General features: G+C 40.8%; 1 protein-coding gene across 6 annotated transcripts in view; it reads left to right on the top strand.

Annotated features, from left to right (window-relative positions):
* Positions 1 to 19,620, top strand: part of nhsl3 (NHS like 3) — a 44,679-nt gene that overhangs the window by 11,230 nt on the left and 13,829 nt on the right. For 2 of the 6 annotated variants that reach the window (XM_015056435.1, XM_015056434.1), the window contains exon 1: positions 7,467 to 7,968. The exons of the other annotated variants lie outside the window; for them this stretch is intronic. In XM_015056435.1, coding sequence (XP_014911921.1) covers positions 7,830 to 7,968 — 139 coding nt within the window. In that variant the 5' untranslated portion in view covers positions 7,467 to 7,829. Of the gene's footprint in view, positions 1 to 7,466; positions 7,969 to 19,620 lie in introns of those variants that run through there. 6 annotated transcript variants of the gene reach the window in all.

Below are 19,620 nucleotides of genomic sequence, written 5' to 3'. Positions count from 1 at the left end.
ACAAAGCCCTATTCATCCTAAAGAGGACTCTTAGGGAAGCACTCTCTCAATGCTTTTTTAATTAGAGTAACTTCTCAGAGCAAACACACACACTCACACATGTCTTCAAGCCACACAGTCTCCATGTTTTCATCAAACTTATAACTTTTTTTTTTTTTTTTTTAATTTGCATCTGAAAAGTGTTTTGTTCTGCACTTCACGTTAACAGCTGCGGCTGTGAGCGCGGATGTCCCTGCATGAACGGGTGCAACCCTGTATCAGAGGGTGTATCTGTGTTTGTGTGTCAGCGGCATATTGCCGGGGCTTTAGGGCGGCGCCCGCATTCATTACATCACCTCTCCGAGCATAAGGCCCTTAACAGAAAGCGCTGCGACTACCTGCTATGTGACGCATGGCGCTGTTCAGACCCTGAGGTCATTCTCGCAGTCCCACGTGTGTGTCCATGTGCGCAGACATTGTCTCCTGCATGCGTTGAGCCTGCTCTGTGTGTCACAGACCCAGGCCTCGTAAAACTGTGCTGGTAATGCATGCCATTCCTCTTTGCTTGGGTTTTCTTTACATGCATGTGTGTGGCTGCCACATCACAAAACACGGTCGGGGTGTGTAGATTTACAAACTGTAATGCAGATTACAGGGCCTGATGGAGCAACCGAGCTGCCAACGTCTCATTACACAGACAACATTGTATATAGCTTTTAGTTCTATTACAGGCCACAACTCAGAGCGGCTTTAATACAGTTTGGCAGGCTAAGGGCAGCGACCGAAGTGTGCCGGCGTATACAAGTTTAATGCAACCCCACCATGATGTCCCTGTGCAACCATCATTAACCACACACACACACACACACACACACACACACACACAGTGCAAGCCAATGAGAGAGGTAATTTTACCTGGGTAAGCAGATACCTTCGACCCTCATCCATCACCGCAGACCTGAAGGTGCGGCTCTTAGGTAAATGTCTCCCAGGCAACGACATTGCGAGGAACGCTTTACTGTGGCAGGAATACAGCAAGGCAACAATAAAATCCGAGACATTCATCGTCCTTAAAGGCCAGCTAAACGCAAGACTATCAGGTTTGTATATTGGATTGGAGTAAATCTAAAATACACCCTCATTAGGGTGTGGTACGGCAAATGTCAAAACATCCTGAAAAATGGCTAGAGCCATTTCTGTCTAATTCTGAGTGGCCTAACGGCATAAAAATCACTGATTTCTTTGTGTGTGCTTTCGCAAATAAAATACACATTTCAAACTGATCAAATTTACTGTGGCAATGGTTTTTAAATCAAGAGTCTGCATTTACAACTTTCAATCATATCTTTTTTTTATGACTTTTTGATTGCCCTCTTTTGTCTTTATTCAGCTTTGAAAAATCTGATCTAAAATTTGGCTGGTTTGGTTCTTAAATCCGGTTCACATTCAGCCAGAAGTTATACAAATTCACTATTGGTTACCACACTTTTATGTCGTCTAGATAGAACCAATACTTTTTTACATGCCTTTTCAATTAAATTTGTCTGTGGGACTCAGATTAAAAATGTTACGTAATATTTACTCCATACCAGTAGGTGGTGACATCATTATAAACTACATAAAATGCAGATGGACGTCCTTAGCAAGGCTAAATCAGTGCTAGGCAAAACAATCTAAAAAGTCTCGTAACATCACTGTAGTTTCTATGATGGCACTTTGTCACTTTTTAAAATAATTTGTGGTTAATCAAGTTGCCAGAGGCTATATATTGTATTGAGAACTAGGGTTGATTAAATGTGCTCCATAGTCATAAAGAACTGTGAAGTAGCGTTTTAGCTTAGCACCAAAAGGAAACTCCAGATTACATGCCTTAGCATTGCTAGCAGCTAATAGTTAGCCCAGCTTCGGTATTAAGTTGTGGTATTGGCTACTTCTACTAATTCAAAACTGTAAATGTGTAGCCATTTCTCCCAGTTTTATGAATTTAAGCATTGAAAGTACATGTGATTGATTTAATGAGAAACATACTGTCAGAAGTGTCGATAAACAGTTTACACTTTATATTTTTGGCGGCCATATTGAAAAATAAACTTGGAGACTTTAGACTTTCATAGTCGGAATTCTCATTTCATTTCCTTCTTGTTGTATTTTCAGCTCAGAATGCCAAGATGTCAAATTTGTCAACAAAACATGGCAACTCGAGAATTACTTCCTTTCACACTTCAAAATAAGAGTCTCAGACATATGGCTTCAAGTCCACCCCATTAAATAGCTTATACCTGCTTCATCACACTAAGTCATCCTGATGACAACAGCGTCAGGATGACGCTGAAGTATTTTGACCATGTTGCTCTCCTACTTTTTGTTAGCCTTACTTTTTAATTTACTGCAGAGAAGCCCATTTCAAAAAGTAAATTTAAACAGATTTTTGTCCACTTTTACCAAAAAGAACCCCAGATGCAAATCAAATAGACATCAATGGCAGTTAACCAAATTCACCCAGCTTTTTCTTTATAAGGTTAGTGATGATGTTTTGTTTCATTGGACATGCAGGATGTTTGAAGTGGTGGAAGAGCAGCTGGAACACATCAGCCTGGACTGAGGGAGTGGGTCTCTGTTTACACTGAGATACACAGTTAATTTCCCCTCAGGACAGTCCGAACGTGTGTGTGTGTGTGTGTGTGTGTGTGTGTGTGTGTGTGTGTGTGTGCACGTGTGGCTCTTCTTATGTAACACGGATTAACAAATACACCTGTTGAACTCTGCTTATTCCTTCCCACTGGGTTTCTCTGTATAGGATAGACGACACAATGACAGAACAACCTGGGAGTTTAGTCAGTCTTTAGCAAAGTAATTGTAAATCCTCTGATGATTTCTGCATGTCAGAACCCAAAGAAGTGCTGCTTAATCTTCTGCTTCTCTGGGTCTTTTGTGTCTTCACAAACGCAAACTCTGATGTTTATCTTATGCGGCTCAGGGCACCTTACGGGAATTATCACAACATCTACGACTGGCAGCAAATTTAGCAGCAGTGATTTGTCTCGGTGCCTCCCTTTGCCCCCTGCTGGGCTCACGGTGGTAGTGCGTGTGTGTTTGAAGCGCACACCTTGGAGGGTGTGCATAAATGGCACGCTTGCAGAAGCTTCGACTGGGTGGCTAATTCTCTCTGCTGCTGGAGATTAGACTTTTGGATTTCATCCCTCTTTGAGGTTTACCAAAAATGCTCTGTGTTGAGATTAGACCGATGTTTTCGTCAACACCGGCACCAGTCGCCTGTTTGTGCTGCAGCATGTCGAGGGGATTAAGTGATACCTTATATTCACATCTTCATGTTCGAGCCCAGCTTAGGCGGTAAACCCAGACGCAACGTGGAGATTTGCACTGCTGCTTCGAAGGACTAGAAGTTAGGAAACCACTTAAAACATACAGAAAAATGCCACAACTTTCTTCTTTGAAACCTTCTTTCCTACGAGATACCAAAGAAAATGTGTAAGCTATTTTTCATCCATACAAAAACTTTCAGGATTCTGCATCAGAAGCAGTTTTATTAATGAATGTAACACAAAGGAATTATCCCCACTACTGTCAGGTTTATATATTTATTTGGATTTAGAGGAAGGCAAGAATATTTTGTAATCTGGGGAGTAATAAAATAAATAAACAATAAATGATTTTGTACTGGGAGGAAAAAATAAAAACATCACCAATCAGACAAAAATCTATACTTTTTGTTGCCAAGTACGCATCCACTAAAATAAAGTGAGAAATTGCCATTCAAAAGGTTAAACAGAGCACAACATGTTTGCTGTTATCCTTCATTACATAACATCCTAATTGCACTAAAAGTTGTGGTTGTTGCATGAAGAAAATGTAAAATCCACATATTTCTTTTAATCTGTTAATGAATCAAAAATATTCCACTCCCTTTCTGGTTGAACAGCAACCTGAACTGTTATGGCGATGGCAGCGCTTGGCCACTAGATGGGAGTACTGAGTTGACTTGTTGATTTTCAGAACTCGTCTGTAAAGACACAAATCAAGGTCAAATTTTGCAAAGGTAACAAAACGATGGATAGAAAGATGATTGCTTCTTCTTTCAACAAGTCTTCCCACGCCGTTTACGTCGACGGCATTGGAAAGACGCAGAAACAGACAGATGCAAACGGGGGCATTCAGAGCAGCATTCACGTCTTTTCACGCTTCTGACGGTAACCCTGACAACCACTTTCCCCGACAGCAACGTGTCTCCACACCAGAGTCCTTTAATGTGTCCACACACACACACACACACACACACACACACACACACACACACACACACACTGTTGTTCACCTGCGAGTTTCTTACACCTGTCGAATGGTGACACGTGTCACAGACTTTGATGGTTTTCCCATTGAAATGGATCTGGTGCGTGTTTTGCATGGCGTTTTGCAGCTCAGGGTATCTAAGTGCGCTCTCTGTGAGACAGTACTCTACCAGCACAAATGTACTGGGCGCGGTTCTGCTGGGGCTGCATTAAGAGGCCGCATGATAGCAGATCATTTTACAGCCCGACACCAACGCTGAGTAACGTCCGACACAGATACATTCCCCTCTTTCTCTCTAAGCAGTCATATTTCACCGACAGAAAAACTCTTCCTGCTCCTCGGATTAACAATCGATACCAGAAAAACAAGGCACTGGAAATTTATCTTTGCCCTACGCTGACTAAACAAACTTTTAATGGTAATTAAATATATTAAGTAGTTCTTTGTCATTGTTGCTTAACCCTTGTGCGTGCGAGGACAAAGGCAAACGCAGAGGACTGTGGCAAATGATACAAGTTTTACCTGTGTGGGGTCGGTTGGACCCCATTTGTAAACACAAGGGTTGAATATTCTGACGTGTTTGGAAAGTGATTTGTCATAGTTGTATCACCTGGTATTATTTATTTCAAAGTCAGTAAGATTTACCGATCTTTGAATACGAATAAGTAAATTTAAGTTACAAAAAGGTGAAGTTAGTTACCTTTTTCATGTAATCAACCTTTTGTGAAGAAAAATATATCCATTTAACTTTTTTTACTAAGTACATGTAACAAAAAGTAAAACTTACCTAATTTATTCAAACCTATTTAGCTTTCTGCTTAGCATAATTTACAAAATATAGATGATAAAAAAATGCACTTGCATTCATGGTGTTTGAATTTACTTAAAATAACGTTAGTGCAAATTGTGTGAGGGTTTTTTTTTTATGTGAATCTGACACGTCAGTTTTTCAGTGAACAACCCTGTCTGCCATCACTGCTAATCAGCTTTTTATTTCATCTCCTCTGGCTGTTCTCGGCACATCAGAGAGGTCTGGGAGAAAAACACGAACATGGCGTCCACTTTGATGAGCGCACGGCTTCATTTTCTCGCCCTGCCTCCGCTCCCGTTCGCCTCCTGTGAGAAATCTCCCGTTACACATGGAGGTTAGCGGCGACTTCCGACCGGAACGGTGCGCGTGTCGTCTTCGCCCTTCCTCGCGTTTCTCTCCGACGTGATTCTGGGTGAACGGTATCGATTCAGAAACTCCAGAATTAAGGTCATGGCGACGGAGTGGCAGCAACGGCTGCAAGAGTGTCCAAATATCTGTGAATTACAGAAACTGCTATATTAGCATTTGTGGCGCCTCTTAACCATCTAACCTTTTTGATGTTTTGCTTTTTTTGGCGTGTTCAACTACATCTTGTTCACTGGATTGTCTGAATATCAAAAACTCCAAAGTAGTTTCAAGGATCAGTATTATGTAAAATTGAGATCTACATCATGTTATAATATTATTCATCAAAAACATGCCTGGAGTTTTGCCTTGATTCTTTCATGCATGTTTGAGAAATCCTAAAGTCTCCTGCGGTAACCACTTAGCTGTGTGAAACACCTCGGTGGGCCTAGCTCCGCCTTCAAGACACAGCTCCTCCTCCTCATAGCTGCAGTTTCCAAACTTCCGCCTCACAGAGCGACTCCCCCAATCAGCTCCTTCAGACTAGCCAGCAGCAATTAGCAACCACCTGGTGGAACTGTGCATCTGCTGCAGCACTGGTAAAAACATTGTTAAAAAGTTAACACTTCCTGTATTGGAAAGAGCAGGTCTTTCTTAAAGAGACGGAGGCTCAATTTCAAGGCAGTAAATTACAAAGTCAAATTTCTTTTATTTATTACAATAGTTTCTTGATTGTGCTCTGAAAACACATAATGCTTCCCCTTCAAAGTAAAGTACCTTTTTTCCCCCCTGTTTTTAGATGTTTGAATAATCCTATTAAAACCTTGTATGGACAGATGGACAGAGCACCCAGTCAAAGTTGACACTTGCATCCAATCAAGACGTTCCGGCTGGATTTTAGTACCGTTAGATTCATGTCCTGCTCCCCAAAGTATTTAATTGCAAAAGTCTTGAAATAAATTCAGGAGCAGCATCTCATTAAAACGAGAAGATGCTTTGGTCATAAAAGCTGAAAGCTTTTTGTTGTAACGACAAACTGATCCTGGATTAATTTACAATATCTGGCAATTAGAAACAAAAATTATTTTCCAAAAATCACACCTAATTTCCTTTTCTGTTTACCAACATCGACTATGTTTCATTGGTATATGGGATAAAATGCCACAAAATCCATTTTATATAAAGTGGTTGTTAACAATATCGGTTTTATTTAATGGGACATATTGTGCACATCAATGAACGCACAATGTTGTCGTAAATATGTCGGATTTAGTAAAATGCTAATTTAGGTGAAGTTGGGACTTCCATCCATAGTCCCAACTTAACAAATGCGAGAAGGTCCAAATGGGTTGAACGTTTCTGAAAGCCACAGAAGGCGTTTTGCTTTAAAACACAAATGAGACTGATGTGTTGGTGGGTCTCTTTTTAAAAAAACAACAAAAGAAAAACAACCTTAGGGTCTAAGATTCCCCATTATCTTTTTCGCGTGCCCTATCTGGCTCCGTGTCTGTATTTTCTCCAAGCGTAGCTGGAATACTCTCATCTCAAAGCCAGCTTTGATCAGTGGGACCGGCTCTCTGGCCTACTTTTCCTCAACCAGAGTCTGCATGTGTACGTTCAGAAAAATCACAGCGCATTATTAAGCAAGTCATGGCTGTTTACGGGTCTCACTTTTCCATCAGACAAGCACGTTTGATGTGCCGCTCTCTTCCCGCCGGTTCACCTTCTGCGTGTGTGTGAGAGAGAGACACACACGGAGGAATCTGGGTTCCTCCAAGTTATGTGGACATGACCTGCCAGCTGCGCTTGTAATGTTTTGCAGCACAAACAACCGATCTCCTCTCACACCGAGACGGTGGGAAGAAGAGGAGCGTGTGAATTATTGAATGATCCGTACGATGGAGCTCAGCGTGAGAGAGTGCTCGGATGTGTGAAGGCGCGGTTTGAGAGTGCAGAGAGGCTGAGGAGGAGTGGGAGTGGCACACACACACACACACACACAAACGCGCGCGTGCAACACACTTGTGCGTCTCAGCATTGGATGTTGCCATTCCGTCAGCGGCTGGATGCACACGAGCAGCTGGGTGTCAGCTCGAAGACGCTCGACTGATTTGAATGCGTTTGCGTGTGTGTGTGTGTGTGTGTTTCTTCCTCTTTCTTTTCTGGATTTGCATGTTTAATAAGAGCTCTTGTAGGAATGGTGTCAGTAGGTCTGTAGCTCAAACAGTCAACAGCCCGGTGTGTTTGGAAAGGTGGAATCATCAGGAACGGTTTGACCGGCGGGATTCGGGAATGCCTTGCCGACTTCCACTCAAGCTGGTGAACGTGGATGTAAAGTTATCAAGGAGTCAAGATGCTGTAGACGCACTTTAGGAACAGCCCCAGTATGGGGAACAGCATCCAGAAGAAGAAGAAGAAGAAGAGCGGGTCGACCGAAGAGGGTTCTCCGTCGGTGACCCCGAGTCCCAAGCGGCAAAAAGCTGCAAGCTTTCGTCTGCCGGGACGTGTGGACAGACAGACTCCAGGTAGGAGGACAGCAGAAAGAAAGAAGAAAGGTGTTAGTATTTAAAAAACAGCTTTAAAAAAATGAGATGAGAGTGAAGTCATCTTATGTAGTTTGTCGTGTCCGTTGGTGTTTGTGTGGTCATATGAAGACCATCTGTAAGCTCTTTTTGGTGACTTTATCCCCATGCTGACTCTATCTTAGTCAGCTTCAAGCATTCCTGCTTATTGCACAGGCGTACAAAAGAATGTGTGTGTTAGCAAAAGTGGATTTTTTTCCTTTCCTCCTCATTCCTTGTTTTTTGGTCCACTGGTTTGGACTTCTTGCTGACAAATAACTAGTGGAGCATTTTGCAGACCGAGTCCGACCACATCCTCTTCCTTCCTGGTGCTAACACAGTCTGCTGGACTCAATCTCAGTGCAAATAGTGGAAATCTCTTTTTCCCCTGACTGTGTGGAATGCCGTACCTGCTATGGAAAACTGATCCTTGTCTCTGTTAATTGTTCCCAAAGCGACAAAAAAAGAAAAAAAAAACACCACCTGACGAACTGGTTCAACACAATCGCACATTGACAGGCATGCAAAGATTTTGAGATAATGCTCGGTGGATGTGAATTGTTTTTGCACTCAGGTTCTGCTGACGTAACCAGTTTCTCAGAAGTAGATTTCCATTTCTCACTACTCACTTTGAAGGCAGTGGACATTGTTTTATTTAGGGCTGTCGGGGTTTTTACTGCATCCTTCAAAAAGCACACCTAACGATAGAAATGCTGTTGTCCTCTCAGCACGTGCTGCATCAAAATCACAGTGGATTGTAATATTTGGAGTATTTGGAGTGTTGCCGTATTCCAGAGGCTGCTATTATGACGAGTCCTTGAGAAACTTTAGAGGTTATTTAATTGAGGTTTCACTGAACAAAAAGCAAATGTCTAACAGTTTGTTCTGATTTCAGCTGACTTAACCTTACACACTTTCCCCACTGTGAGTGAACCCTGACCATGCAAAGTCACCACCTATCAGCAAGACTGTAAAACTCAAGAGCATTCCACGGTTAAGATTACTACCTGGACATATGGATCTACCGAATTCCCACTCCGCTAGCTGATAATATTTTTGGCAATTTGCATGAACTCTTGCTGCCCTTGATGCCCACAGCCGATATGGATTTAAATGACTGGCTCATATTGGAATTGAAAGGGCAACAATCAAACGGCTGAAGAACGTCCAAAACTCAACAGGCGCGTCACTGCAAACCAAAGCCTGAATTTTAACACCTTTTAAAAGGTCAAAGTGTAACAAATTAGTGAGAATTTATGTAAAATGTGCAAAATGTCCATTAGCTGGAAAGGTACCCAAACCAGTTGATTGTAGAAAGACAATGAATCAGCTACTCTCCACGCAAACCTACTATGGACATCACCAGGCAAAACACGTGTACGCTTCTTTCTGCAAGTCAGACAACGTGTCCTTGGGCCCAGAAACACATTAACAATGTCCCCCAGAGAGGTTAATGTCTGTGGATATGTATGTGATTATCACCTCTTGTTCCACTGTGTTCACTTCCTCTTTCACTTACGGTTCACACAGAAACATGTGGAGTGAATGCATTCCCCTCATTCCATCCTTATGCGTGAGCAACCATTCAAGACACAGACTCACAGTTTCCCCAAACATGGAAAAGCATGGGGGGAAAAAAAATTAACTTCCTACTTTTGATCTGAGGTTGGCAGCCATTTGGAAACTCCAAGTTCCAAGAATAAAGCATAAGGAAGTGTAGCTTTCTCAATTTTGTTGGTAATGAAAACTGAAGGACCGCATAGCGTCTCAGATTAACTCGAACATTTATTTCCTTGAATGTTACTTCCCATCTTCAAGCAACTGGACTGACACCTTTTTGTAACCACACAATGCAGCTGTTTCAAATCAATTTCCCATCCACTCTGCACAAGGTCCCTTAGACGTCACTCTTTTTCTCTTTGCAAACAAGCTGTCTAATAAAACGGCACTACTGCGATGCTGAATTATCACTGGCTATCCTTGAAATACCATCCCTTCTCTGGCTTTTCTCTCCTTTCCCACTCCCCTCCTCCCGCCTCGCTCAGTGACGCCATCTCCTTGACCTTCGATCGCTGCCTAACGGGCTTATCTCCCAGCGTTTGAAAGGTGAGATATTTGGATGCGAGCGCACCAAGACTTGGGCTCATTCAAAAGGAAGCGAAAAGCTGTTGACAGAATTAGGGAGGGAGGATGGAAACAAGAGCAGAGATTACAACGGCGAGGGAAGACGAGAAAATAATGCGTATAGTCTTATGTCTAATTCGGGAATAAAGCCGCCTGTTGACGTCCCCGCCATTTTAATTTCAGCTGCCTTGTACGGAAGGGGTGATATCCCACATTTCATTTTCCTTGCTGGGGAAAGCTCGCCTGAGCCTTTTGATATCTGCGAGCGTGGCTAAGACGCTCTGCACTCCCTTCGTGGTCCTCCCTTTGAAGATCCCATTCAATGTGTGTCACTGTCAAAGTCAGGGACTCCCCACAGAACAGCTTAGGCAACACGCAGTAAAATAAGGAGGGGATGACTTTTCATCTCTTCTTGTCTTGTCCTCCCACCCCTTCCACGATCTTATCTTCCAACACTAGTAAGCTGTGTTGAGCTCATGCTCCTCATTTAACTCTTATGGACTTGGATCCACAGAAGCATCTCAGTCAGTAGTCTTCCCTACTGACCATCATTGCTTTGTGTGTTTTTGACATTTTGACTAATGTACAATTTTGGTTGGTATTCTGTTCTCAATGTCACATCAGGTGACTCCACTGGATGGCATATACCAGATTTATATTCTCTAATGGATGTTAGTCGTGTGTCTTTAGATGTGCATCGTCAGGTAATGTACAATATATAACTATCGATGTCATTCAGACGCACCAACAGGTGGTTATAACAATAATTTGATGCAGTGGCTGAAAGACGGAGGCATAACAATGGAGCCAAATCCTCCGGCTGCCTTTGCATTGCAAAGTTGTTCAGCATAGGTCATGGCTGAGTTGAGAGAGCACAGGCGGGGCAAGCCCATTGTCCAGCGAGTCGTCAGTAGAGAATAATGAAACTTTTACAGAAATGCCTCAAATATAATTTTGCAGATGTTTTGCTGTAGTCAATTTTGTAGATTTAAATGTAAAATTATTCTCATTCAACCAAAAAAGTATTTATCATCAGAAATGAGAGAAATTGCACAACATTGTAAACGGAGTACCACATTTTAAAAAATATGTGTATTTCTGTTTGTATTGACATCTTATTTCAAAATGGTGAGTGGAAAAATCATTGATAACTTTCTTAATCAATGAAAATCTATTTGTTGGAATTACAGCAGTAACACGCTTTGCATAGTTGCTCACCATCTGTCTGCTTGTCAGTGAAAAATAATTCCCTGCAGTGTAGAATAATAAAGCATCTCAGGAGACATGGTTTTGTAGGAGAGTTGTAGCTTAGGTGCAATGTTTAGATTTAGGATGTAGGTGTGAAAGTAGCATTCCTGTGAGTTTCTGGACTTAAAGTTTCCCAGCAGAACTTTACCTGTATGCATCACATAACCTTTGTTTTCAAAACTCTGGACTGAAATAATTGTAGACATGCATTGACACAGCTGTCGATTGATCACATGAAGGGTTTTGCTGACATTTAGACCCTGAACTCATTTCTTAATCAGTGTTTTCTTCCTGCTTCAGTGGATAGATATATTTAGTGCCATGCTGCATATATAAAAATTGCAATAAAGTGACTACAGCTTCATAATTGCTGCCAATTTGTTTATTTTCCACTTAAACTGTGCAGATCATTTGCAATTATAATAAGGGGGGAAAAAATCCTTGAAATGATTTATTATTATCATAATCTCAATCCTCTTTTCACTCTAACCTAGCATGTTAGCTTGGGATTAAACCCACTGTTATTTACCAGTTTTTACATACAATCTAGTTTTTCCATTTGCCGTTTGGACCATGACAATCAGCAAAAAAAAATTGTGAGAATTCATTGTGAAAATATGGAATAACATGTACCATGGTTTCTAAGGTGGACTCGGAGTGCAACCAGCAGCATCAACTAGCTTGACGCAGCTTGGAAACATGACAGTAGTTTTCCTCTTGTGAAGGTGCAGACATTTAATATCTGTTGAATCAGAGTTATGTCCCAAGGAAATAAAAATGTTTTGTTATAAGTGACTAACATCAGCTTAAAGCTCTTGTCTGTTTAGCTGTTAGCAGAGTATCTGCTAGCTGTTAGCTCGGTAGCTGTTAGCCTTCCACTGCTCTGACTTCTACAAAATCACTGACGTGTCATATTTACAGTAATCAGAAAACGAAACTACTAAAAATTTCACAGGACCTAGCTTCCAAAAAAAAAAAAATAAATAACGCGAAGATAACTTTTATGTTTGCTGCAATTTTGATAAGCGTTTCTACGCAGGTTTATTTTTCAGGAACGGGAATATTTCTTCCTGCTTTTCTGGAAGAATCCAGACGAGCGGTGACAGCTCACTTTTATCTCTGGACTCCATGCTGCTGCTCAGATTGTAAACATGTTACAGTGGAGTGAGCTCACTCCTCTGAACAGAATAACTAAGGATTGCTGTGAAATAGGCCTCAGCCTCTGGCTTCCTGTATTACCTTATAATTTAATTTGAATGCCAATCCATGCGTTGAAACACTTTGAAAAAGCCCCATGCAGTCAGTGGTCATCACTCTGGCTTTGAAGTTAAACAGAATTTGATGCAGTTTGGCTTTTATACGCTTCATCCTCTTCAGCTGCATTAACTGCCTTTTATTACGTTACATTGTCGAGTGAGTGATTTAGCATGTCCTGTCCGGCTTATGTAAGAAAAGCACAACATAAAGTATACAAGTAACTTTTTAAATGTGGAAACCCTGAAAGATTCATAACTACATAAATCTGTTCTGTTATGGAAAATAAGGACTCAAAACTGGACTAAAGGTTTCCTGTTTTCTGTTTTGTAAATATGATGAAACATTTTTTCCCGGAAAGACGAGTGCTAAAAATAAAAGACTTAAATAATTCTACAACAAACATGACAACTTAAGTTCATGTAGATGTCTTTGTATTTATTGAAATCAATAAATAGACTATTCTGTCAAATATTGCTACTGGATAAAAATGTAGCAAAACCTCCAATTATCTTATATTTTTCATTACAAGCCTCTGTGAACAGACATATAAATGACTGAAGATAAAAGTTATGTAACGTTTATAGCATGTTTCATTTCTGATTTAAAGTATTTCATTTCCTTCCGTATATAAACTCCGTTAACTGTTTGGGACCTAAAGTTTCATGCCGTTTGCCACAAAATCCAGAGCAAATATTTTTCATATAATTTTCCTGGTGCCAAGAAACCTTGGGCTTGAAACATATTGTAAGGTTTTGACTTTTTTAATCTTGTTTGTTGTTTGCCTCCATTTGGAGGCTGATTTACTCCAACGTCGCCTTTTCACACGGATTTACAGCCTTGGGCCGACCGATTCTGTCGAAATCCCTCAGATTTGTTTGCCGTGCGCGTTGGGGTTTCAGGGGGCGAAGAGGAGGAAGCATTTGTTTCCAGCAGCGTTAATGAAGCCTCGCAGTTTGGCGCTTCTGTTGGCCACTCAGTTCAACACGGGCTATCTTGTTCCGCTGTCTCTCGCAGTCAGACACATGCGTATTGTCGCCGTCTCCACCGCTACGGCGACACTTGCATGTGTTGCAATGTGAAAATATTTTGAACAGACTCAGTCTGTTCAGGTCTAATGTGTCTGGCGTGATTCAGACGACACAACATGTCAGGCTCATCACTTCCACCCCACAGCAGATGGTTTGGGTCTGGAGTTTAAACTTGGCCTCTTCATTTCTCCTGAATATGCTCACATTTTTCTGTATGCAGTTCTCATGTTTAGATTTCCTCTGGTTTGTCAGCAAAAAAAATAAAAAAAAATAGCAAACAAAAAAATTGTATATAAGTGTGATTTTTGCAGACACCCTCTTAGCTGAGCTGTTTATTTAATCGATGAAAAATTACCAAAGAATTGACTTGATTGATTTTTTTTTTTATAGAGAAAACTGGGTTCATAAGCTGACATTTCTTTCATTCAAGAATAAGATTTTGACTTTGAGTCATTATTGCAATTTAGAAAAAGGTTAAGGAGGCTGGGAACATGAGGAGCTGCAGCCATGAACACATTTCCCTGAATGTGAAATGAAAATATTTCAGAGGATTTATCATACCAAAAGATTTGTTTGTTTTTCCATTTAGAGAAACAAGAGTTCGGGTACATTATTTTAACTGTTTATAAAGCAGTTGAATGTTGTTTTTTTTAAGATGTCCTAAAACCAGAAGTGGAATCATTATTATTATCTAAATCTTTCAGCCTAAGAAGATATATCTTTTCTTCAGAGCAGATGAACAACATTTCGCGGATTAGGTCAGACGGTTTAACAACCTCGGTTTCCCAGCTTGAGCTGCACTAGTCGTGTTTGCAACAAAGTGAGAGTAGTGTGGGATTAGCAACAGTGTGTCTAGATTTAAAGGTCATCACTGGAAAATGTTGGACTTTCCCACTAAGAAGCTGAAGCTTTGAACATGAGAGAATATCGTTTAAAACGAAGGTTGTGGGTAATGTTTGTTTTCCTTAAAGAAAAGAGATGAGCTACAACAAAACGTTCGATTTGACCTTGGAGTTTACAGGCACATAGTAGGGATTTTGTAACTATTAGACAAAACTAAGTATTTGTGAATTTTTTTGCTAATAGGCTTATTATTTAGTTCACTGTATGCATATTAAAGCATGTTCTCACTACAGGAGCTTTTTCCAGGTATCAGTCAATTTATTAATTAATAACATTACAGTTTTCTGACATCATTTGAAATATTTTAGCAAAGCTCATACTCATAATTTAACTGTAATACAATTTAAATAATTAACATTGGTTTATGGTTGACTGTGGCTGAAGTTTCAATTGTTGGCTTTTTGCTAATAAGCCATCTGTTAGGTTTTGAAAATGAGCTATTGTAGTTTTTGCAACAACAACAACAACAACAAAAACTTTGTTACTGTGTTGGCATGCTTAAAATTTATGTTACTTTTTAGTAATATGCTCACCATTTCTATTTTTAAGCTACAATATTTTTCAATTTTTATTAAAAAGATAACTATTTTTGTTCATTTAAAAAAGGATAAAAAACTAAATATTTTCTCTTATGCTAACTATTTATTTTGGGTTTCCTTAATATGCTAAACATCTGGTTTCTGATGCTATTCCAAATATATATGCAGGTTTTTGCTAACATGCTATCCTTATCTGTTACTTTTTGCTAACATGCTAACATTTTCTTGGTGCTAATACTTGGTGCTAATATGCTAATGTTTTCAGTTGCTCTTTGGTAATATGCTAACTTTTTCTGTTGGTTCCTTTTGGTATGCTAACTTTCCGTTAGTTTTTGCTACTATGCTAACTGCTTGCATCGGTTTTTACTAACCTAATCCCGTTCCTAGCGATAGATAAATATTGCTGTTTCCTCTTTTGAAGTACATTTAAAATAGCTTTGACTTCTAGCCAAATATAATCGTAGGACTATGGACACTGATGCATTTGAGAAGATGAACTATTTCCACATGAGGAATCAGACTTATTCGTGGAAAAGATGTTGCGTCATCTCAAATAATCTGAGGAGCGTTATACTCCATGATTTCTGCTGAGAATTGAGTTTTGTCAAAATCTGCATCGATTGGCTTCAGTTCCTGTGTCACCAGTGGACAATCTGCTGTCTGTCTTCTGTCAGGGTGGGGTTTTCTGGACAATATTGCGTCACTAATATTCTCTAATTTTCCGAGGGTCACCCTGCGGACTCCTGCGCTCACTCCCACGCACCACTTAGCAACCAAGCAGATTTATTATCTTGTTTTTGGGTCTGTGGACGGCCGCCTCGAACACAGGCTGAACTGTGCCTCTGCTCTGACTCATCGTCGTGTGTAACTATGTTTGCAGAGCTTTCAGTTTTGCTCTCAAAAAGCTTTTTAGTTGAAATGACTAAAAGCGATAAGAGCCCCTCGCGTTTCCCTGGAAAAATCCCCACAATTCTCTTATCCGCCAGAGAGAGACAGAAGATGGCGAGGAGAGCCAGAGAGGGATAATTAAAAAAAAAAAGAGTGACACTATTTTTATGCGCAGCTGGAGCTAAGTTTAGCTCCGCGGCTTGGCACCCTCAAAGGGGGAACCTGAGGTGCAAACAGTCACCTCTGTTTGGGATTCAGATTGATTCGGGTCAGGATGAAAGACTCCAAATTATTTACTTCTTCTGCTTAGAAGCAGCTCTGCATGAAACAAAGATAGCTAAATTTATTTACACTTAATTTAGGTCTCAGTAACAGAAATTCTTTTAATACTCCTGAAGGTGCATTACAACTAGCTTCACCATTTAGTTTTATTGCATCCCTAAAACTAGATCTGTTTATGAGTCGTAATAATGATTTCAGAAAGAGATTCTGGTCGTTTCCTCCCCACCGAGAAAAACTCGGACATTCCAACAAAATGAGGTTTGTCGCCACAGAATCCAAGCTGGACTTGTCCATAAAAAGTGCCGATTGATTTTTACGAGGATTTTATTTGATTGGCCAACGCAAAGCAGCACATAACTGGAGTGAAAAGGAGTCATGGTTTGCAAAATATTTAGAAATAAAAAGTCAGAAAAGCCTCTCTTTTATCTAGTTGAGCAAATTCCAGGGAAACCAAATGCTAAAAGAGGTCGATGTGTAATTTAATCTCCGTCTTTAAAGACCTGCAGAGGTTTTTTAGAAAACAGTCTTGAACAAACAGCTTAATGTTTAAAACTGTTGTTATATTCCAAGTTTTTAACGTCTCCAGAAGCTCTGCTCATTTTGTCACGTAAAAACGGAGACGGTACGGCGCATTAGGAAACCCATCCAGACATGGGTGTCCACTTAAATTGGCAAGGATGACAACTAATGAGAGTTTTAAAAAAAACTCAAGTTTTTGTGCTATGAGGTGTTTTTATAGTGTTTCGCAAAACTCCAATGGAAACACTTTTTTCATGTCACACTTTTCACAAGATCAACAACCGGACGTTACCACTGGCAAAGACGTAGAAGAAGATGACAGGAAGTACCAGTTTTGGGTTTACATTTTTCCTCCTTAGTCCTCTCTGTTCGATTAATTCGTCATTAAGTTTCAGAGTAACTCAACTGTGACCTTATTTTACTCTGAAGCTGCCAGAACGAAGGAAGACGGGGTTAAAATGTGACCAACAATAAACACACACACCTACACACACGGGTGTTATTACTCCGTTCATGGCTGCACCCCTGATTTGTATTCAGTGGCTGTTGCGGAGCTGAGTTATGAGGTCTCTTGCTCCGAGAGGTTTAATATTAACCAAAGAGAAGGAGAGCTAAACTCAGCGCTCCTCTCCTCTCCAGGTAGAACGCAGTGATGAAAACGCTGCCTGTAAAAAGAAGAGAGAGTGCGCCCCGAAAGAACTCTGAGTTGTTAGATTGAGCCAATTCATCACCGAGTTAACAGCCAAAGATGAAGAATAAAACACACAAAACTTGCGCTAAGGGACCACAGAGAGGCCGAGGAGCGGAATCAAAACAAGGTGAGGAAGGTAAAGGGAACCTGGAGGACGGCGCATAAATCACAGCCGACACCGACTGTTGCTACGCGCAAACCACCTGAAGCTCTTGTTTCCACTGGGTGGGGCGCAGAGAGTGTGAGGAGGAAAGATTTGAAATCAATAGTACCGAATAGAAACGAGGCTCGGATCAACGAGTCAGATTGTTTGACTGTCAGGTTTTACTCAATTTGAACTGACCAGAGCAGATGCAGGAAGTCGTTTTACGTAGATTTCTATCTGTAATTAGAAGGCAGAGTGATTCGGGGAACTGATCTAGTTTCAGAACAATTATAGTTAAGTTGAAACTTTATGTGAAAGTTTCTTCTTGAGTGTATTCTTTTCCAAATATTTAACACATACATACAATATGCTGCCATCAACAAAGTCCAAACTCGTGGAGGTGATATCCAAAGATGGCGTCTAAAGAACAAGATATTTTAGCTTCATAAATCATGTAAAGGCCTTAAACATTACCTCACAGAAACCTTTGCTTCAGGAATATAATCAGAGCTAAATTATTCAGTCCATGTTTAACTTGACCATACTGTATACGCATTTTCTGGTTTGGTTTAGGTTCAAAGGGTTTATGAGTGCAGTTGGGTGTAATTCTTTCCGGTGTAACGTCTAACAAGAGAAATGCTGTTTAAATCAAACCAATTTTCCATTCACAAAAAGCTAAAACATATGGTTAAAAATAAAAGAAAAGCCTATCTATATGTTATGCTCATTATAGTAGCACAACTGATGCTAAAATCAGTAAAGCAAGCAAATCCTTCAGTGTAAATGGGATCTCTGAAACTGACACCAACTTCAATGTCACTACAGTTAGCCATTTGTGTTGTTCTAACAGCAGTGACGAATCATTTGCATCTTGTCTGTCTGTGCTTCGTCATGCTAGCCAAAATGCTACAAATAGTGTCTGACTGTTGTCAGTAAGTCCAAACCTTTGAATTTAAAAACTGCTTCATTTCTTCAGCATAAGACATGCAGATGTTCAAGTTTACAATAGTTTGAACTAAAACAGGAACTAAGTAGCACTTAGCCACGTTGAGGAGATGTAGCATTGTTAAATTATACTGCAATACACAAACATATCAAGCATTTTCAACAAAACCAGTTAGATACAACGAGAACTAAAACAGGACAGACGTCTGTGTCTCCAGGTTATGGAGAAGGTCGTTTAAAAATGTCCCAGGAAACCACGTCCTTTTAGCATTCTGCTACAAGTTCAGAGTTTTAACCAATGCCTGGTTTTCCTAACTCTTTAGGGACATTTTGTGCAGAGAACAAGGGGACCCAACGGGACCAATGTGTCCTCCTCTAAAAACTGGTGGCCTCTGTGAAACACAAGGCGTCCATGTTGGAATCCATCATAGTCCGAATCCGATGAGAACTGAAATGGTGTCAATGCGTCCACCGATCCCGCAAAACATTCCAGTCTACGAACACGTTTGTTGACGATTTTTAAGCTCTTGGTCATTAGATTGTACCACTGGTCTTAGACTGACCTCGAACCTGATTGGGCCTCCATGAAGCGAGAGCGCTCTGACTGATAGCTTGATACTGTCAATCACAAACACAAATCACAAACCCCTTTTTAGTCCACCCTTTCTTTGTCTCGGGGGCAGCAAACAGGAGGGTGAGTCGAGGACATGACATGAACTAACACACCCCGTGTGGTCAAGAATTACATTTTCCAGAGCTGTGTGTGTGTGTGTGTGTGTGTGTGTGTGTGTGTGTGTGCGCGCGCGCGCGTGCTAACGTCAGCCCTCTGGGACTCGTATTTCGCATTTGGCAGCTCTCTGTTCATCATCAATACAAACTGGTCATGTGAATCCACAGCAAACAGCCTCATCAAATGTCCTGCTGCTTTTGCAGTCTCATACCGGCGGTTCAAGCGAGGCCCGAGCTGATTTAGCACTCCGTAGTGGCGCGTGAAACTACGACGCCTCGTCGAAGGAGAGGTGGACCGCGGTTTGTGTTTTAACTGGA

This window comes from Poecilia latipinna, unplaced genomic scaffold (assembly GCF_001443285.1).
Source record: "Poecilia latipinna isolate Pla-1442-1.1 unplaced genomic scaffold, P_latipinna-1.0 Scaffold1384, whole genome shotgun sequence".
NCBI lineage: Eukaryota > Metazoa > Chordata > Actinopteri > Cyprinodontiformes > Poeciliidae > Poecilia > Poecilia latipinna.
This window is presented reverse-complemented; position numbering and strand designations above follow the sequence as displayed.